Source organism: Notamacropus eugenii, chromosome 2 (genome assembly GCF_028372415.1).
Source record: "Notamacropus eugenii isolate mMacEug1 chromosome 2, mMacEug1.pri_v2, whole genome shotgun sequence".
Lineage (NCBI taxonomy): Eukaryota > Metazoa > Chordata > Mammalia > Diprotodontia > Macropodidae > Notamacropus > Notamacropus eugenii.
The window spans coordinates 273,506,614-273,527,150 of NC_092873.1; the positions used below are offsets into that span (position 1 = coordinate 273,506,614).

A 20,537-nucleotide genomic window follows, 5' to 3' on the forward strand; every position below is an offset into this window, starting at 1 on the left:
TTAGATCTCAACATCATGAAAGTAAAAAGTAACCTCTAAACAACTTCTCAGAATAGACAACTACCTTCAGGTTGATGAACCCAAGTCGGACTGATTGTCAGAAGATAAACATCTTAAGTTCCTTGGGTAGTTCTGATCCAAAGTCAGGATGAAACATTACAGTTGAGAAGTCTTATAAAATACTTATTTTTTTAAGGTTTTAAGTTCAATCAAGCACTTGGAACTCTATTATAAGAGTCATGTTTTACAATTTAATGTTTTAAAATTTGATAGTGCGTACTGATGAGTCTTCTTTACTTTTGTACTTAAAGCATGTCTTTTAATAATTGTCAATCTATTTTGACATCAAGTACCTTTCTAGAAGAAACTCTGCTAATTCCTTTTGGGGAAGCTCTAGAGAGACTTTTTTAAATCCCTCAACAGGATTCCAGGATGGAGCCATAATAAACCATCATATTCCAGAATAATTCTCATCGAAATCAGGTTCTTCTAAGATGGAACCAATTCCCCATGAATCTAGAGTTGGGCCCTTTAGTGAGCAAGGACTCCGTTGAGCTGTGGATTTTAATATATTTGTGTCAAGTATGAATGCACATATCTGCTCAATTATCCAATTTCATTTACTGACAGCTATAATTGTTAACAAGTTTTTTTTCTTTACATTACCCCTAATTCTTCTATAAGAATAACATGTCACTTCTTTATGGATTTGAAGACAGACTGGCACATGATGAGCAATTTACAAATGCTTGTTGACTGACTGACTAATGACCATTACATGCCTTCACTAAGCCTTCTTTACTCTGGGCAATAACATACATAGTTCCCTCAACAAAACTTCTCATTTAAACGTGAAGAAGTTAAGGTTCAGGTAAGTTAAGAAGTTAGCCCAACATCATCCAACCCTTTGGTACCAACCCTTAGCTTACATTCCAGGTCTGAAACTGGGTAAAATATTTGGTCTAATGGCCTAATGTGGCTGCTCTCCCAGATCATGTGCATTTATTCACTTTATAGAGAAATATAAATGAATATAAATGAAAATATAAATGAATTCATATGCTGACTTTAAAACCACTCTGCATAGTTTATACATGTATCAAAAATACCGGTTTGTAATTCAGAGGTTTAATATTTGAGTGAAACATTTCAAGACCAGGAAAAAAAAATTCAAAAGAATAGTTTGATTAAAAAAAAAATCCAAATATACTAAATGGTTTCTTTTTTAAAGTGTTTTCGTCTATTTACAGACAAGCTGTATGAGTTCTCATATAAAGTAGGGTGTTTTTTAAAGAAGGGAAAAAAAAACAGAAACATGACCTAGTATTCACAGTTTGATGAATCTAAACATGTATTTCCAATTGAGAGATACAGTTGCAAACAACAGCCAGTTCGAGCGAAACAGAGAAAAACTGACTGAGGAGGTACAAAGGAATAGATTGTACCTTTGGAAACTAGAGCTGTAATCCAGTTTGTAAGAAAAGAAAGAATGAAAGTATTGGTCTAAACTCTCCTGAATCACAGGAGCCTAACACAACACAGCTCAAGTGACATCCTTTTCTCAAAGAGGCCCAAGGCTCATTGAGCCTGGCGATTCAATTACCCTCTCAACCTAGAAAGAACCCCCCTCCTGAGTTGAGGTCCACTGGCAGAGCAATGTGGAACAGCCTACATTGTACACAGCCTGTAAATATCTAAAAAGCCGCAGGCTTTCAAGAACAAGAATCCTTGACCTTTTACGATTGCTACAGCAGTTATTCAACAAAACATACTACTTTCAATGGACTCCCTTAAATACCTGACAAAAGAATATATTTGCAATATGTCCATCTCTAAATTTCCTGTATTTATAAGGAAACCTGTTTAAATGAATAACCAAGTATAGTATTACAATTGAGATAGTGAGAAAATGTGGACAAGATTAATGAAAATATTTAAGTTACATTAAAATAGAAACGTGCCTGAATATATTCAGACATTTCAAAAATTTCAAAGGGTGATCACTTTTCCCTTACTGTTTCTTGTGCAATCCCTTACATGAAGATAATAATAAATTCAGAACGAAAAAGGATCTCAGAAGGGGTCTTAGTTTAACAGTGGTGGGGGACCTGTTGCCTCAAGACCACATGTGGCCTTCCTGGTCCTTGGGTGCAGCCTTCTGACTGAGTCCAAGTTTTAGAGAACAGATTCTTTTACTAAAAGGATTTCTTCTGTGAAGTTTGGATTCAATCACAGGGCTGCACTTGAGGACCTAGAGGTCCACATGTGGCCTTGAGGTCACAGCTTCTCCACTCTTGGTTTAGTACTTTCATTTTATAGGTGTGGAAACTGAGGCTTAAGGAGATAAACAGACCTTGCCCAGGATCGCATAAGCAGTTTTTGAAGCCAGATCCCCGGAACCCAGAACCAATGATCATTGCATTTTCACATGCTATTTCTTTAAAGATTCTATTTTTCTGGCATAACTAGCATACTGTTTGATATTAAATTGAATAGTAATCCAAGAGTTAATCTTGTTTCTTTTTCATATATTTTCATAGAAATACAGAGATAGAAGTCTTCTCTCACTTCTCAGTTAATATTTGACAACTGCAAAGTAGCATCTTCTCAACTTGGTGTTAAGGGCAACACAATATTTACAATTTCAGGTAAAACACTGAATTCAACCTCTGACCACTTTTCTTCAAACATTTTCTGGCAACTTCGCAACTTAAAAAAAAATAAATTTGCCTAATTTTGGTCTCTAGCCAATGTTTTCATTTTCTTACATTGTGATAATTGATTAATTTGGTGAAGTATATAAAACATGCCTGCAAAATGATATTTCTAGCAAACATGCATAAATGGTTACATTATTTTAAGATCTTAACGTTGAACATATTTCTTATTTTTTATCTTTTATTCTTAGCACAATGCCTGACACATAGTAGGGACTTAATAAATGTGTGTTAAATGATTGATCTTTTTTTCTGTTGTATTTTTTAAATGATTTATATTGAATAAATGTTCTAATATTTGCATGTCTATTAAAAGAAGACTTAGCAGATCTTTATTGGTATTTAAAATTTCTACAAATAAGAGGTAAGTCATAGTCAAGTACTTTTCTAGTTATAGAAATAGAAAAGAATTCAATACTCAAACAAATCCATCATAATTGAGTTAATCACTATGAACTCCACACTATACTAAGAGGTGAAGGCTGAGAACTCATTTCTGAAAGGGGAGAAAGGGACAAGCATTTATTAAGCGACTACTATGTGCCAGGCACTGTGCTAAGTGTTTTTGCAAATATCGTATCATTTCATCCTGACAATAAGCTAGAGAGGTAAATGTTAGATCAAGTTCCTTTTGTTCTTGCCACTTCCAAAAACATTTTTACTTTAAAGTATTGCTATAATGTGTTTTATGAATATTTCACCACTGATACACACACGCTGAAACAATTTAACTGAATTTCAATAAGAAAACATTTTACCACTTTGAGGAGCTATTCCTTTGATACAATATGCCAAGATTAAATCTGAATAAAAATTTTAAAACAGTTATGTACTTTAAACTGTTATTGGGAAACACTAAATTATTTTCAACCATTCAATTAGCTACTTCTATAGCTGAAGCATCAAATGAATGATATTTTTAAGATATATTTTTAAATTGCTCTTTTTTTTGGGTTAACCATGCTAACTAATTTACACAACACACACCTTATACTGGTACTAGTGATTTCATAACTAGCAAAAGCCTAATTATCAAGCCAATCCTCATTTTTCAAACACCTATTGAAATTTCATTTTGCTGCATCTAAACAAGGGAAACACCACATTTTAATCACAGTTCATCAAATTATCAACTTTCATTTGCCAGGGTAAGTCTGATTCTACCTTGTTTGCGATACTGGTGATGAATGATTTGATGTCTAGATTAGTTGGACAGCTCTTCTGACAGGGGGCATCTGCACATTTCAAGCATCTAGGGAACAAAGTAATTGAGTTAAGGAGACATGCAGTGGCAAAAAAAATCTTTTTCAATACAAAAGTGACAGGAACAGATTTACTTTTGTACATTTACCTTCACCCTTTCAAATTAAATCTATAATATGAGTCAATATATACACACTCGTTTGGGGCATGTTTTGTAGCAATGAAACATATCTATTAGCATCCTTATTTATAGCTGTCTGTCTAGATACATACATTTAAATAACAGTACTTCCATCTTCTAGTATACTTCCCATCTATTGCACCTCGGCGGAACAAAGCTATTTATGATGGGCTCCTCACTTAAGTATTCTTATTTTAATCCTACTTGCTCTTCAAATAGTGCTTAGAGACTCAAACAGCTAATTTTGGTAAAGTCACTGGAGCTGATATTGTCATTCCAGTTTATAAAGGTATTTTCTCCCATATGTGATTTGTAACTTCTAATTCTGTTACCTCTCTCTCTCTCTCTCTCTCTCTCTCTCTCTCTCTCTCTCTCTCTCAGTGCCATATGCCATCTTTAAACCATGGGTTCCAGTCATGTGGATGTTTTATAATGATAATTACCTTCAGGTATCTTAAAAACCATTAAACATAATCCTAAGAAGAAATGTTACCATGTCATCTGTTACAACATCTGAATTCTTCCAGCATTTCACTCAGAATTATATGCCTTCTTCAATAAAAATGACTAGTCTATCTTCTGTACAAAGACTCATGAAAACAATCATCTCCTAGTTTTTCTTTTGTGATTAGTATATTTTGGTCCACTGTATGAATGAAGTTTTTCATAACTAATTAACATCTTGTTTTTAAATCTGATCTCTCTTCTCTGGTTTGTGCCTCTAGCTTTCTCTCTAAATTAAATTTTACACAATGAAAACCAAAGGCTTTCATAATCAATTGTCCTCACTGAAATGTAGTCATTAAACCTCTCCCCTATTATTTCTCCAAATGCCATTGTTTGACTTGCATCTATTATTGGGTTGAACTCATATATCCCTATAGCCATAGTCCTTTGCAGAAAAAAAAAAAAATTACTGACTTTGAAAACAGTTTTACTGAAGTAGATCCCACAGCATACCTTGTGACAAGAAAGTGATTTTGACTATCTGAGTTCCCCATTGACATAATACACAGTGTAACATATCTTACAGTTCCTATAATCTGAAGAAAGACTGAGCATTAAAATTTGTATGAAAGAAATTTCTCCTATCCATGTGCTCAGGGAAAATCAGGCATCAGCTGAAAAGTTAGGGTGATTAATGTCCTAGTTACACTCAAATGTTTCCCTATTTATTTCAAAGCCATTTTCACAGTTTTACGAATGTCTGCCACCTTGTAAGATTTTTTCCCCCATAGGAAAGAGCAAAAGGTATACTTTCCCCCCTTTTTTGAACTCATTATATCTGATGTATTCACAGATTTCTTATTCTGCTCTTTTCTAGCACCCAAGTGATAATTTTTTTTTAAATTAAGTTGTACTATAGGCCAAAGAAGATGAGACAAATTAATACGTAGTACAATTCTGTTCTTTACAGAGAGAAATCTTAAATTTAACATCAATTGAAGGATCCACTTGGCAGGACTGACAATGCAATGATTCCTCATTGTAGTTGTAAGGCACCTTTACCAAATAATTCTCTTTTTATTATTGAGCTGGTTCACAAATAACAGCTGTTGGAAATGTCAGATGTTAATGAGGCAGGGCCATGCAAATCTGCATTGTAACATTCTTTCCCCCCACCCCTTTGGTGCCATGAATATGCCAGAAGAGGCAGACTCTTACAATAATACCATCTTGCAATCCTCTAAGCGCTCAGCAGACTCAAGTGCATCAGGCTGCCATTAGCCCCACTTATCACTGTGACAGCTCAGTAATTACACTGCTGCTCTAGCCAGGTAGTCCTAATAAAATACCAACCACTGCCCCGCAATGCATACTGGCGAGATGTTTTATTAAACTTTGGGGGTTGATCATCAAGTGACATTAGTGTTGACCTATTTTTCTATTTGACAATAAATTATCCTTTGACCATGCCATAATAGATATTACAGAGTGCATCTACTGTACCAAGGCACAAAGGTACTGCATTACAATGAGGTAGGCAAGTGGTGTAAATAAAATTGGAGAAAGGTGTGCCAGAATGTGATTACCTAAATTGCTTTAAATGATTGATACTAGGAAAAACCCCAGACACGATACTTAGAGGAATATGCCAACAATTATTGTAAACCACTGTTCTACATCAATTTGCTCTTCTATGCTGCATTATATTGTACTTTTGCCTTCTTTTATGTAAATTTCCCCTTTCTTTTTTCAAAGTTCTTCTGTTATTACACATTTTATTTAAAAAAAAACACACCATGGGAGACAAATTAATTTTGACACCTCTCTAGTGAAGTTTTAATCCCCAAACAATTATATCTAATAAATTTACATTAAAAGGAGTACATTAACTTTTAGAAATCGAGGATAGGAAGATTTCTTTTTTTAAGTAGTGATAATTTTGTTCAGCTAGGCATTAACTAGAGAACATAATGTATATCAATGGGAAAAAGTAGCAGCTAAGAGGTGAAAGACCTTCTCTTAGTAATAAAGTATGAAAGTACCTCTTTTTAAGAAAAAGGAAACCATTAAAGAAATGTTTATTTAGCGTACTTCTGTAGAAGAAAAGAAAAATGTTTCCTTTCCACAAATTTCAGGATGACTAAGGAAATTTATCCCATTGTGATAATTTGTTTTAAATTATGAATAATGAAGAGAGTGATATCTCAATCTTTATATGTCATGAAAAGAAATGCTGAAAGGATTTTGCAAACATTAACTCTTAAAGTACCACGTAATCAAATTTTTTGAACCTAGTTTGTTTATGAGTTTGCTACTCCACAAACTAAAATCCTGAATTTCAATATGAATGAAAAGAAAAATATTCTGATACTTAAATTCAGAAATGATTTGTAAATTCAGCTTCCTTTATCTGTCTACACTTCATTTCCCTCAAGCAAGTCAGTGTGGACCCAGAGACCCTAACTTTGAAAGAAATGAGCCCAGTCTACAAGAAAGCAGACTGTAGCCAAGCTAAGGCATTAAAAACAAAAATAACCCTCCCCAACCTCTAGCACAAGTACTGTGCTTTAGTATATTCGTGCTCAGGGTCATCATTTGGTAAAGCTAATAACCATTTCAGGGAGGCACTTCAGTTCCCCCCTCAGGGGCAAAGACAGACAGACAGACAGATAGACAGATAGACAGATAGACAGATAGACAGACAGACAGACAGACAGATAGATAGATAGATAGATAGATAGATAGATAGATAGATAGATAGATAGACAGACAGACAGACAGATAGACAGATAGACAGACATATATATGCATATACACATATCCTTCAAAAAGACTATATCCAGCAAAATAATCTAACCAAATTAACTAATTTCTCACAAATCTATTTTAGAGAAGACTCAGGTTCCACAGAACCATTATATAAAATAGGAATAATTTGTTGACTATGGAACTGTGAGTTTCAAACATTTTTAAAAATTGATGATAATGATATACTACACTTGTACAACTGACACTGTACAATGAATTTAACTTTTCAAAGTTCCTTTTGTACCTATGGCTGTAATCTTAGCCTTACACCAACCTTGCCAAGTAGGTAAGAACAAGGATTATGTAAACTCTTTTTTGATACAGGAAAAAAAGAGAGTAGGTTTCCGATTATTATGGCATGACCTCAAGGAATACAATGTGATCAACCAAATAGAGGAGGGCAATTAGGCAAATTATTTAAGTTCTCTGGGATTGTCTCCTCATCTGTAAAACAGGACTTGGGTTACATAGCTTCTAGTAACCTTTTCAGTTCTAAATCAATTTTCCTAAAATTTATGATCTTATAATAGGTCACATTCCACTGTCCCTGTGGTCTATAATCATCAAATTTGTCTCTAATGCAATCACACATGCTATTCACCCATTACAATTCCATATTGACCCAATGAATTGTCCCACTCCTGTGCAAGGTCTCCACCTTCACCCTTTGGAGCTAGCACCGGCCCCAGAGGGTAGCTATAATCACACTTCAAACTATACACCTACAATAGCAGTGATCATGTGACATAGGGAAAATGTGCCTCCCCACTCACCAGATAAAAATATAAAAATAAGATTATTCCTGATAGGATTACTTTACTATTTCATCAACACTGAACTAGAGCCTATTAGTGCTATAGCAAGCCTAGCTAAAGGGTTCGCACTAAACATAGATCTCCTTACTCTCACTGGGGAGGGGGGAAGGTGCTGCTATTATATTTTTATAATCTAAATCAAGATTCTACTCCACTCATAGCTAAGATTTGTTATATGAAAAGCAAAGTATTGGTACCTAATCACAATATGTTTCCTTTTGTTCATATTACAGCAAAAATTTTGGCTCTGGTCTTTGTCTCAGGACAAACAGCTCTCAATATGTCGTTCACTTCTTGATCTCCAGCTGTTCAAAAATGATTCAGTTTTGCTGTACTTTCTATTCACACTGTTGCAGTCATTATATACACTGTTTTGCTGGTTCTTCTCATTTTACTTTGCATCAGTTCAAATAAGCTTTCTTTCCCCCAAAGTTCTCTTCATCTACATCATATGTCATTCTCCTTATTAACGTCAAATGATGACATTTCTTTCATCATTATATTCTGGGCCATAATTTGTTTAGTATTTCACCACTTACTGGGCATCCAACTCTTTGCTACCACAAAAATTGCTGCTAAAATAATCTGGTGTATCTAGGATCTTTTAAATTTTTTTCAACTCTTTCAGGTATATTAGCAGTAGAAATTCTAGGTCAAAGGATTTTATTTAATCAGCATAAATCCAAATTGTTTTCCAGAATAGTTGAACAAACTCACAGTATTACCAACAATTCATGTGTTTTTCTGTCTTTCTACAAGCCCTCAAAAATAAACTATTTTCATCTTTCTTTTTCTTCTTCCCCTCCTCCTCCTTCTTTTTCTTTGCCAATTTGTTGCGTGAGAAATAATTTACACTTCTCTTTTTTATAAAGTATCTGGCAGATTTTTTTCACATGGTTGCTAAATAGTTTTCAATTTTTTTGAGACTAGTTTTTTTCATATCATATCATATCATATTTTGGATAATATCTCATCTCTATGAGAGAGTGACTTTTGGTCCCATGTATTTATATTATATATATATATCTTGAATATCAAACTCTTATCAAAAACATTTGAAACAATTATTGTTTGTCCTCCAGACAAACTTCTTACATATACTTCTTACACCAATTTGCTAGACATTTCTAAAACACAATGATAAATACAGCTAACGTTTTCAACATATAACACAGCAACAAAACTGATGTAATAATAAATAAAATCCCATGTTTGAATGATGTGAATCAAAGTCTGTTTCATATTTGGTTTGTCTGATTTGATTTTGTTGTGACATGATCTGATAGTTTTAAGAAGTTAGATTTTAAAATTGAGCTTTACGCTGTCATTCATCTGGAGAAAGAAGTTTTTATTTTTTTAAAAGAAACATCTGGGGCCAGACATAGTACCATCACATACCTTAATGAAATGTTAAAAGCTTATATTTCAATAATACTTTCTGGTTTGCAAAGTGCTTATAAGCATAACCTCATTCAATCATCCCAACAACTATGTGAAGCAAGGCTTACATGTATTGCCCTAATTTTACAGATGAAGAAAGTGAGAAAAACTAGTTGGCTGGACCAGAATCTCACAGCTCACAGTGTCTGGACTGAGATTCCAATCTGACTTCCTGATCCCAAGTCTGAAGTCAATATCACCTAGCTGCCCCACAGTTCTAAAATTATCCTTTGAAAGGAAATTGAGAATGGGAGTGGGGGGGATGAGAAACCAGGGAGAAAGAACAGATATAAGAAATATATAAAGGGTTATTGCAGTAGAGATAGGAAATGTGTTGAAGGCCAGAGATACTTATATTTAGCCTCATTTTCCTTTTGACAGTACTAGATTGGTAGATCAGGGGAATACCATAGAATTTGTCTGACAGAAGTCCAGAAGAGCATTTATATAGAGTTTTAAAGTATGATACACGCATATATAATCTTATTTGATCTCTGAGATAGCTATAATCACCATTATTATCACCATAGTAAAGATGAAGAAACTGAGGCTCTGAAAGGTTAAATGACTTGCAATTGTCAGAACTAGGATTTGATACCAGGTTTCCTGACTCCAAATCCAACGCTCTCTCTATTTACTACTACTATCTACTGCCCTCCCAGAGAACTATGATGCAAAGTAATATCTGCTAAGAACAAAAATAAAGTGCTATCAGAAATCACAAAAGGCTTCATGGAAAAGAGATGGCAACTGAGTCAATCTTTAAAGATGGGGAGCAATTCAATGGAAAAATATATATATATGTAAATATACATACGTGTGTGTATATATATACATATATACATGTAAAATCAGCTTTCTTTGTAAATGACTTTGGAGTGTTTTCACATTTAAAGTCATATAACACTATATAAATCTATTTGCTTTATTCTAGCGTTTTGTAGTCCATGGGATCATGAAGAATTAGACATGACAGAATGACTGAATGAGTGTGCATACACTGTGTAATATGCTGAGGATACAGGGATGAAGGAAGACATAGTCTTTGCCCTTAAAGAGTTATAATAGATCCATGATGATGAATTTAATCTTCTGACCTTTGTAAAGACAAAACCAACCTCCCTTTTTTTGCCAATGTCAAGCCAAAGTAGTTTCCACATTTCTTTCTCATGAGATTTTTGTATTTTGAGGAGAAGACAATTTGGTAAGGTAACATGTATGTAAATGGGCAGTTAGGTGGTACAGTAGATAAAATGCTGGGGCTGGAATCAGGAAGATTCTTCTTTCTGACTTCAAATATGGCCTCAGATTCTTATTAGCTATGTGACCTGGGTAAATGACTTTGTTTGCCTCAGTTTTTCATTGGTAAAACAAGCTGGAGAAGTTGGAGATACTCCAGTGTCTTTATCAGGAAAACCTCAAATGGAGTCATGAAGAGTTGGACATGACTAAAATGACTGAGCAACACTGACAAAAAAACAACTAAACAGGTATGTATACATTTTAGGATGCCTAGAATCGTCTTTGGATTTTCCCAAGCAACTAGCATAATATGATGTGAGAATGAAATACAGGGGTCATGAATTTGGGGTAGATAATTTGAGGTAGATTTCCATGTTATGCATACTCATAATGCATGAAATGATTAAATTTTAAAATTGCCCACACCTTAATTTTTCAATGTCAACTCCAGCTACCATAGGTCTGCAGCTGGAGAGAATACTTAGACCTAGGGGTCTTATCCTGGGTTCTATAAATGTATTTATATTTTATTATGAAATACATATTTAATTGATATTAATTATGAAGGTATAATTATATTTCAACATAATTGATTTCTGATATAATCCTATGTATTTTATTTAAGCATCTAAAAGTATTATTCTGAGAAGGGGGCACATAGGTTTTTACCAGACTACCTAATGAGTTCATGACACAAAAAAGTCTATCAGTAACTGACTTAAAAATATTTCTGTTTAAGAAGAAAACAGTACTAGGGTGGCATTTAATTCCCCTCTCATTGCCAATCCATTTTTCTCTCATTACAGCAATTATTAGGTAGCATTAAACATTATAATTAGATATACAATGTGTAATGGTAGAACACAAGCTCTGGTGTCAGAGGACCTGGGTTCCAATTCCATCTCTGATTACCTACTACCTGTGAGATCTTGGACAAGTCACTTAATATCCCTTTTCAACTCTAAATCTATAATTCTAAGTATACCATGCCCATATTTGAAGCAGAATTCTTTCATATTACATCAAACATTTTTACTCAATTCTAGTGAAGTCAGAGAAGCTGTGCAAGATAAAAACATGGCCACAAAATATTTCAGATTTATAGATGAACTGTAGACTACTTCAGCTCAAAAATCTTTATTCTGTATTGCTTTAGCAGATGCAGATTATCTGTATCTTTTTTAATAGCAAGCACTGAGACGGGGCTATGGAACCACACTCAGTGACTTGTGAAAGACTATGAAGAATGGGATAAAAAAAGGGCAAATGTCCTCATTACCCAAAAAAATAAAATAGAGTGGCATATATTTAGTATTGGTCAATGAGTTTGACTTCAATTACTAGGAAAATTCTTTCATATATCATTAAAGGGATGGCTTATCAATAACAAGAAAGTAAAGAAGTAATTACAAAGAGCCAGCTTGACTTCATTAAAAACAAGTCATGCCAGACTAAATATTTTCTTTTTCAATAGGGTCACCAAACTGGTAGAATAAATTGTGAAACATTGGTCAAAGTCCCTACTGCAAGGACAGCATTATCCTTGTAGACAGGATGGAGAAATGTCGTAAGATAATATTACATTTTCTTGGGTTGAGGACTGTTTGAATGAGAACTGCCTACAAAAGAGAAGTCATTAACAGCATAACACCATCTTAGAAGAGGTCTGTAGACACATGACCTAGGAAAATGTCCTTAGCTCTCCCAGACTCAGCATGTTATAATGATTTGTGTCAGGTAAAGGACTATAAGCTTATGGGATGTGTTTATACCACAATAAATAATGAAAGTACCATATAACAGGATCAAGATCCAAAAACAGATGTCTACAGACAAAAACACTGGTCTGAATCTGATAAAGTAAAACTCCATAGAAACAAAACCAGAAGAAACAACGGGAAGTCCCAAAGAAGCAGATTTTTGGATGAACATAAGGAAAATTTTCTTAAATATTATGAGTAAATTTAAAATGGAAGCAGTTGTTTTAAGAGTTCATGAGTTCCTCACAGTAGACATTCAAGAGTTCAGAAGTTTCTCTTAGCAAACATCTTCTAACAATGATAGTATGATCCCTTGTAAAGGGTGTTTTAAAAGGGAGTCTTATCTAGTCACAAGTTGAAATTCTGTGCAATATAAAATCTAATATGAATATAAAAAATTACTTCCAAAGCAAAAGACAAGGGAGACTGGGCCAAAAAGTATTTCCTCTGAAAAAAGATCTCTGGCGTTTTAAGGACTGTAACTGCAATGTTCATTAACAGTGTGGTATGGATACAATAAGAGAGGCACAGGGTCCAGAATCTGGGATCAGATATGATCTGGGCATGTTGTTTTCAGTTCTGGATACTATAATTAAGCACCTGTTATATACCAGAAACTATGTTAAGCCAAGGACTGGCAAAACATCCTTGGGGGTCTAAATCTATACTCTGCCTGTTTTTGCAAAGCCAGTGAGTTAGGAATGAATGGTTTTTAAATTTTTAACCACAGTACTTAATTTAAAAATGTAAAACTATTCTTAGCTCATGGGCTACATGAAAAGAGTCAGACCTTTCCCAATAAGTTCAGGAGTGAAACAAGGATATCCATTATCATCACTATTATTTAATATTGTACTAGAAATCCTAGCTATACAAATTACACAAAAAAGAAACTGAAGAAATAAAAATGGGCAAAGAGGAACCAAAACTACCACTCTTTGCATTTGATATGATGGAATACTTAGAGAACCCTAGAGAATCAATTTAAAAAACCTAGTGAAACAACTGACACCTTAGACAAAGTTGTAGGATATAAAGTAAACCCATGAAAATCATTGGCATTTCTATATATTCCCAACAAAATCCCACAAGGAGGAGAGACAAAGAGAAATTCAATTTGCAACAACTGCGGACAATATAAAATACTTGGGAGTCTTACCTGCCAAGACAAACGCAGGGATTATATGAACACAAATATAAAACACTGTTGTCTCATATATACAATGAAGTGGTTGAGCTAGATTTAGATTGAAATATATGATCCTATGACCATGGGCAAACTTCTCTGAGCCTCAATCTCCCCGTAGGTAAAATGAGGGTTGTGTTGAAACCCAAATGAGATAACATATATAATGCAGTCACCAAACCTTAAAGTACTTTCCAAATGTAAAATTATAGTAATAACTGTGTTCAACTATTATTCAATTACTAAGCCTTGTTCAGTTCTTTTCAGGGAGGTGGGGAAAAGGAGGCAGAAGTGGAGAAATATCTGACTGACAGAGAAGCACAAGAAGAAAAAATATTTCACCTTGATAAGATCTATCAGTAAAGGTTGGATGATGTACAGAGAGGTCTTGTTCAGGTGAAGGTTAGACTAGACTAGATCAACTTTGAGCTGCTTTATAACATTATGATTCTGTGCAAATGGGCTCGGATTTCTCCACTATGACTGCATGTCTTACATATTAGAAGAGATGCACAGTTAGATAACACTTTCATGTACTATCAGCTGATTTCAAAAGCATGAGCCTTGCTCTATGTATCTTGGCAAAAAAACTCTTGTGATGTCACTGGGAGGTATAGTTAGACAATAAAAAAGAAATATGCAGTTCTGAAACTCCACATTAAAACTACCAATTGAGCATGTCCTGGCAAGAAACAACAGCAGGCTCTATTGACCCTTGCACCAACCCTGACCATTTCAGTGGATTCAGACAACTTGTGCATTCCCAATAAACTAAAGGCAGCATCTCCCCAGCCCCTGACACAATAGCTATTGGAGGAACCATTCGGAAGGACTTCAGCATTATAGGTAGCCAGATAATATTATTTTTTAAAATATATATATTTATTTAATTTTTAAAAGAAAATATTTCCAAAATATAATTTTTAAAAAGTGATTGTACATGAAATTGCAAATCTATTATGTACAACTTGCTAGTCCTTTTAAGTATATAATAGGTATTGTGTAAATTTCTCTTTTTTTCTTCCCTCCATTCCCCCTATCCTAGATCTGGCCACCATTAGACACACATATTTGTGTGTGTGTGTGTGTGTGTGTACATACATGCACACATGTATATGTAGAATCATTCTATACATACTTCTATTTATCAGTTCCTTATCTGGATAGTGTCTTCATATATCCTTTGTAGTTAATTTAGGTATTTGCAAGAGTCAAAAAGACTTATTCCCTCAAAGTTGTTCTTAATATTGTTACTGTAGCCAGAGAATATTATTATGGAGAAGTGGCTGAGAATGCTAAGGAAGGAAATCCGGAAGTTACCATGGCAGTGGACTGTGAGGATCCCAACTTCACCCAATTTACTGGCAACAAAGTAGGACCTTGGACTTGAGGTAAAGAAGAAATTAACTAGAACTCTGTTTTAAAAACACTACCTCTGTGATTCTGGGCAAGTCACTCAACTTCAATTTCTCTATCTGTAAAGGGGACTGGAGGTGGTATTCTATTATTAGCATATACCTCACAAGGTAGTACTGACCGTTAAATGAGATTATACATGTAAAGAATGTTAAATAACTTAAAGTACTGTATAAATTAATAATAATAGCTATCATTATGAACTGGGTTGTTTCTCTACTACTTGGGTCCTGCTCATGCTTTCAAATCTGCTTTAGCTCTGATTTATGATGACCGTATTTTGAAAAAAAGTTATTTCATATGCATATTCATATTGAGTTCCATATTTTTTCCCTTTCTTCTACCCCTCCCTCACCTCTTGAGAAGGGATGGAATATATACACACAAAACATATTTCCATGTTAGCCATGTTGCAAAATAAAATACACACACAGAAAAAACAAGAAAAATAAAGTGAAAAAAGTTTGCTTTGATCTTCATTAGGGGTTCTTGATGACCATTTTTAATGTGGCACATCATTAATGAAACAGAATGGCTTTGCCAGTAGTCTCTATTTTAACTTCTATTTATGCCAAAACACTGGAAGCAGCCTTCAGTTGTGGGGAGAGTTGTGGACTTGGAGTCAGAAGGCCTTGGTTTCAAAACCTGGTTGAGGAATTTATGAGCTATGAGACCATGGGTATTCATAATGCTGGTTGAATTTCTTGACTTTGGCTCTAACTCTTGGTAGAATGGTTTCACATAGGAGATACCACTCCTTTCAAACTCATATAAAAGACAGCTAAAGGACTTGTTCAGTCTCGCCCTTCTATACACCACTTACCCCATGCCTTTTCTGCTTTTTCTTTCAGAGAGGAGACTGAGAAGTCAGATCTGATGCAAGAGAGAGAAGCAGGAAGGGTGTGGTCACTCTCTCTTCCCCTCATTGGCCATTAACGCCTGCCTTGGGGCTTGGCAGGGGAAAACACATTCTCTTCCAGGAAGCTCAAGAAGGAACTTCTGAGAGGCAGTTGATGGAACCACGACCATAGGGCAACGGTGAACGACCTGATTTGTAGGAATTTACGAACCCCAGCTTACGAGGTGATTGCCACAATGGTGGTGGCTGTGGAGATTTTCCTGAATAATATCATGATTTCACTCCCAGCCTTCTAAATGGAATAGGGTGAAATTTCATGGGTAAGGGAATCTCAGAAGCTAGCCTTAGGTTCAAGGATTCTTAACTTGGGGTCTATGAATTTGGTTTGGTTCACTTGTTTTAAAATATATATTGGTTTCTTCTGTTCTCCTACATCTTTTATTTTATGCCTTTAAAATCATTCTTCTGAGATGGAATCCATCAGCTTCACCAGACTGCCAAAATATTCCATAACACCAAAAAATGTTAAGAGCTTCTACTCTAGTGAAAGATATATTTACTGGGCATCACTAGGTTTAGGGTTCAAATTCTCAGACACTTAATAGTTGTGTGACCCTGGATAAGTCATTTAAATTCTCTGAGCTGCCTTTCCTCACCTGAAAAATGAGGAGCATAGATTGGATGGTAACTAAGTTTGCTTCTTGCTCTAAATACGTAATCTTACTTATTATATAAACTCATATAAACATATATATATGTGTGTATGTATGTATGTACATATATATGTATATTCCCTTCCTTCAAAGAATTTAAAAATCTCAGAAAAATAAAGCAAATCTGTCTCCATTATATAGGTATGTGTGTATGTATGTATACCTATACATACATATATATGTGCATACATATACACTTGTGCAACAATATCAGTCTTAAATGGAAGTGTAAGAGGCAAAAGCATGAGATGTTAGAAGGAATACATGATTCATTGTCAGATAAATCATATTTACAAATCATAACTGCTATGACTTCATGAAAGGTATAATTGCTATGCATCATATTATCAGGGAATGGTACATGGAGAAAATTCTCTTCTCCCTATTATGTCCTGTTCTGCATTTCTCTTTACAGACAAAGCAAATAATGAAGTATGCCATGAAACTACGTAAATAAATTAAAATACATTAATATATTTAAGCGTATCTTGAAAGAGGGGTAGCACCATTTAGCAAATAGAGAATTGGCCTTGAAGGCAGAAAGACATGAGTTCAGAGCTGCCTCTTGACACCTGCTGCGTATGTTACTGTGGGCAAGTCAATTAAACTTTCAATAACCTCAACAACTCCCGAAGATTACATCTGTGGCAGGAATTTCTACACTGAGACTTCTGCAAATAGATATAAGCAAAGGTTCAAACCAAAAGAATAAATAAATAAATTACACAAATAAGTTAACTTGTGAAAGTAATTGTGAATCATATATTTCTAAGCTGTTTCTTTTCTTATTTTTTACAAAGTAAAAATACTGAAAGATTTGTAGTCAAGTATAGCTTACACACACACAAACACATGTACACCATAATCAGAATGGTGTTTATTCAGTTTTGGTTCTTATACAACCTGGGCACCTACAGACAGGTAACAGAGAGGATAGAGAGTTGGACTGGATATCAGGAATTCCTGAGTTCAGATCTAGTGTCAAGTACTTACTCTTTGACTACAGTCAAGTGCACTAACTCCTGTTTGCCTCAGTCTCCTCATCTCTAAAATAAGGATAATCAAAATAATGCACCTATCTCAAGCAATTGTTGTGAAGATGAGTCTATATATAAAGTGTTTTGCAAGCCTTAAGATGCTATATACGTACCACTTTTTATAGCTGTTCTTATTGTTGGAGAGTTTTTTAGGCTTTTAGTTTTACAGTTAGAAAGGCCCTAAGAAAGCATCTAGGAAAGATTTATCATTTTGCTGAAGAGAAAACAACCTAAGAGAGAGTATGATTGCACAGTTAAGTGTCAGATATGGGATCTGAACTTAAGATTTCATAGACATATATCTCAAGTTGGAAGAGACCTCATCTAGACTAATGACTTCATTTTATAAATGAAGAAACATCCAAGAAGGTCAGGTGCCTTCCCCAGTGTCACACTGGTAGTCCTGACTATGAGTGGCATTTGGCCCCATGTCCTCTGAACACAGAGCTTATGGCATGTCCACTACACAGTACATCCTGGCTGCTTATAAAGCATGCTCTCCACTCTGCTTCTCTAATGACTGGTAATAGTAATATGACATTCTGTTAGAACTATCTGTTCAATGGGTGATGAATGAAGTGATGGAACTCACCTACATGCTCTCCCCAGTCCCTTCCAGATATAAAACTATAATCTTATAAACTGCTCTAATACTGTATCTTCACTCATAAAATGGTGATTAGTAATAATAATAAATATTAAAATTGGTAATAATAATAAATGTAACAGTGGAGTTTTTAACATTGGAGAGTGGACTGGTTATGGGGGATACATGATGTAAGTCAGGGCAACAATGTATGCAGTACGTCCAAAGTTTCATACGCATGTGGTCAAATGTTGAAAGCTAGGTGAAGCAACAAGGCACTCTGGGTCAGAAATGAGAGGTAGTATGAGCCAGGTAAGGCAGATCACTACCACCACACTACCATGATCTCCCCTCAGACCCAGACGGTGACAGCCCAGGATCTCGAACCCCCAAAAGCCTTGAAAAATCATAATGCTTCCAGCCGAATGCCCTCGGTCATTATCCTAGGAAACAAATCTTGTGGAGAAGATGAAGCTCGACAATTTTTCCTACAGGTACTATAGCAGTAAATACCAAAGAAAGTACTAGTCACCAAAGTCCTTGGCACTGTCACATGGTTCAGCATCAGAAGCTGATATAATTTTGATCAGCAAAAATGACATTGAAGAAGAACCTGTTTTGCCTTTGCACCCTAAGGACTTTATGAGGACTTTCCATCTGACTTGCAGCTTAAATCTTCCAAGAGTATTGTTTCCTTTTAATAAAATATGAGCTCCTTGAGATCAGGGACTGTCTTATGTTTCTCTGTGTATCCTTGGTGCTTAGAACAATCCCTTGCACATAGTGTACATTTAATAAGTGCTTTATGCATCCATCCACTCATTCATTTATTCAATAAAGACGGTTCTAATGTTGGGTTAGAAGTTAGATTGACTAATAATTTTACAAAGTATAAATGACATAACCTACCAGATGAATATTTTGTCCACAATTCATAAAATTTTGTTTTAAATCAATCATTAAGGCTCACCACTGAATCAATCCCCTTCATACAGGAGACAGGTGTTTATACGATACTTAACATCTTTTCAATTCTGAACAGATCTTAGACAAAATAGATTGGCAAAAGGATAGTTTTTATAACTTTACTAGTACAAAATGATAAAAAAAAAACCTCTAGATTCTTCTCCCAACAGTGTTATACTCTTTAAAAATATCAAGGATCTTTGTAGGTTTCTGAAGAAGAAATTATTTCATTGTGAACAATTTATATGCTAAAATGTATTCTTTACAATTATAAAACACTTGTACTCATTTTGCCAACTTATGTTATGGCCCGTAGATGCCTTTAAGAATCCCATTCACTATAATTTCTCAGATAAAGGCCTCATACCTTAAATATATGGAGAACTTTGTCAAATTTGTAAGAATATGAGTCCTTCCTCAATTGATAAATTAGTTAAAGGATATGGACAGGCAGCTTTTGGATGAAGAAATCAAAGCTATATATAGTCATATTAAAATGTTCTAAATCATTACTGATTAGAGAAAAGCAAATTAAACAACTTTGAGATATCACACACCTATCAGGGAGGCTAAATGATGGAAAGGAAGAATGACAAATTTTGTAAGGGATATGGGAAAATTGGGATTAATACACAGTTAAAGGTACTGTGAACTTATCCAATTATTTTGGAGAGCAAGCTGGAATTATGCCCAAATTTATAGTTATAAAAATGTGTACACCCTTTGATCCAGCAATACCACTATTATGTCTGTTTACCAAGGTGATCAGGAAAAAAAGGAAAATGACCTATATGTTCTAAAATACAGCAGCTCTTCCTACAACAGTAAAGAACTGGAAATTGAGGGGAGGCCCATCAATTGTGAAATGGCTTAATAAGTTGTGGTATATGATTGTGAGGGAGTACTATTGTGTTATAAGAAATACAGAGCACATTGGCTTTCAAAAACATGGAAAGATTTGCATGAAATAAGGAAGAATGAAATGGGCAGAAGTAAGAGAATCTTATATACAGTAACAGCAATATTATTTGAAGAGAAACTGTGAATGACTAAGCTATTATGAGTAATATGAATATTCAAATCAGCTACAAAGGATCTATGAAGAAAGATGCTATCCACTCCCAGAGAAAGAACAGATATGTGGATGTATATATTGTGTGG

General features: G+C 34.7%; 1 protein-coding gene across 2 annotated transcripts in view; it reads right to left on the reverse strand.

Moving 5' to 3' along the window:
- DPYD (dihydropyrimidine dehydrogenase) overlaps window positions 1–20,537 on the reverse strand; it is a 1,077,299-nt gene that overhangs the window by 787,987 nt on the left and 268,775 nt on the right. For both annotated transcript variants that reach the window (XM_072644083.1, XM_072644082.1), the window contains one exon: window positions 3,882–3,969. In XM_072644083.1, the coding sequence (XP_072500184.1) occupies window positions 3,882–3,969 (88 nt within the window). The remainder of the gene's footprint in view (window positions 1–3,881; window positions 3,970–20,537) is intronic.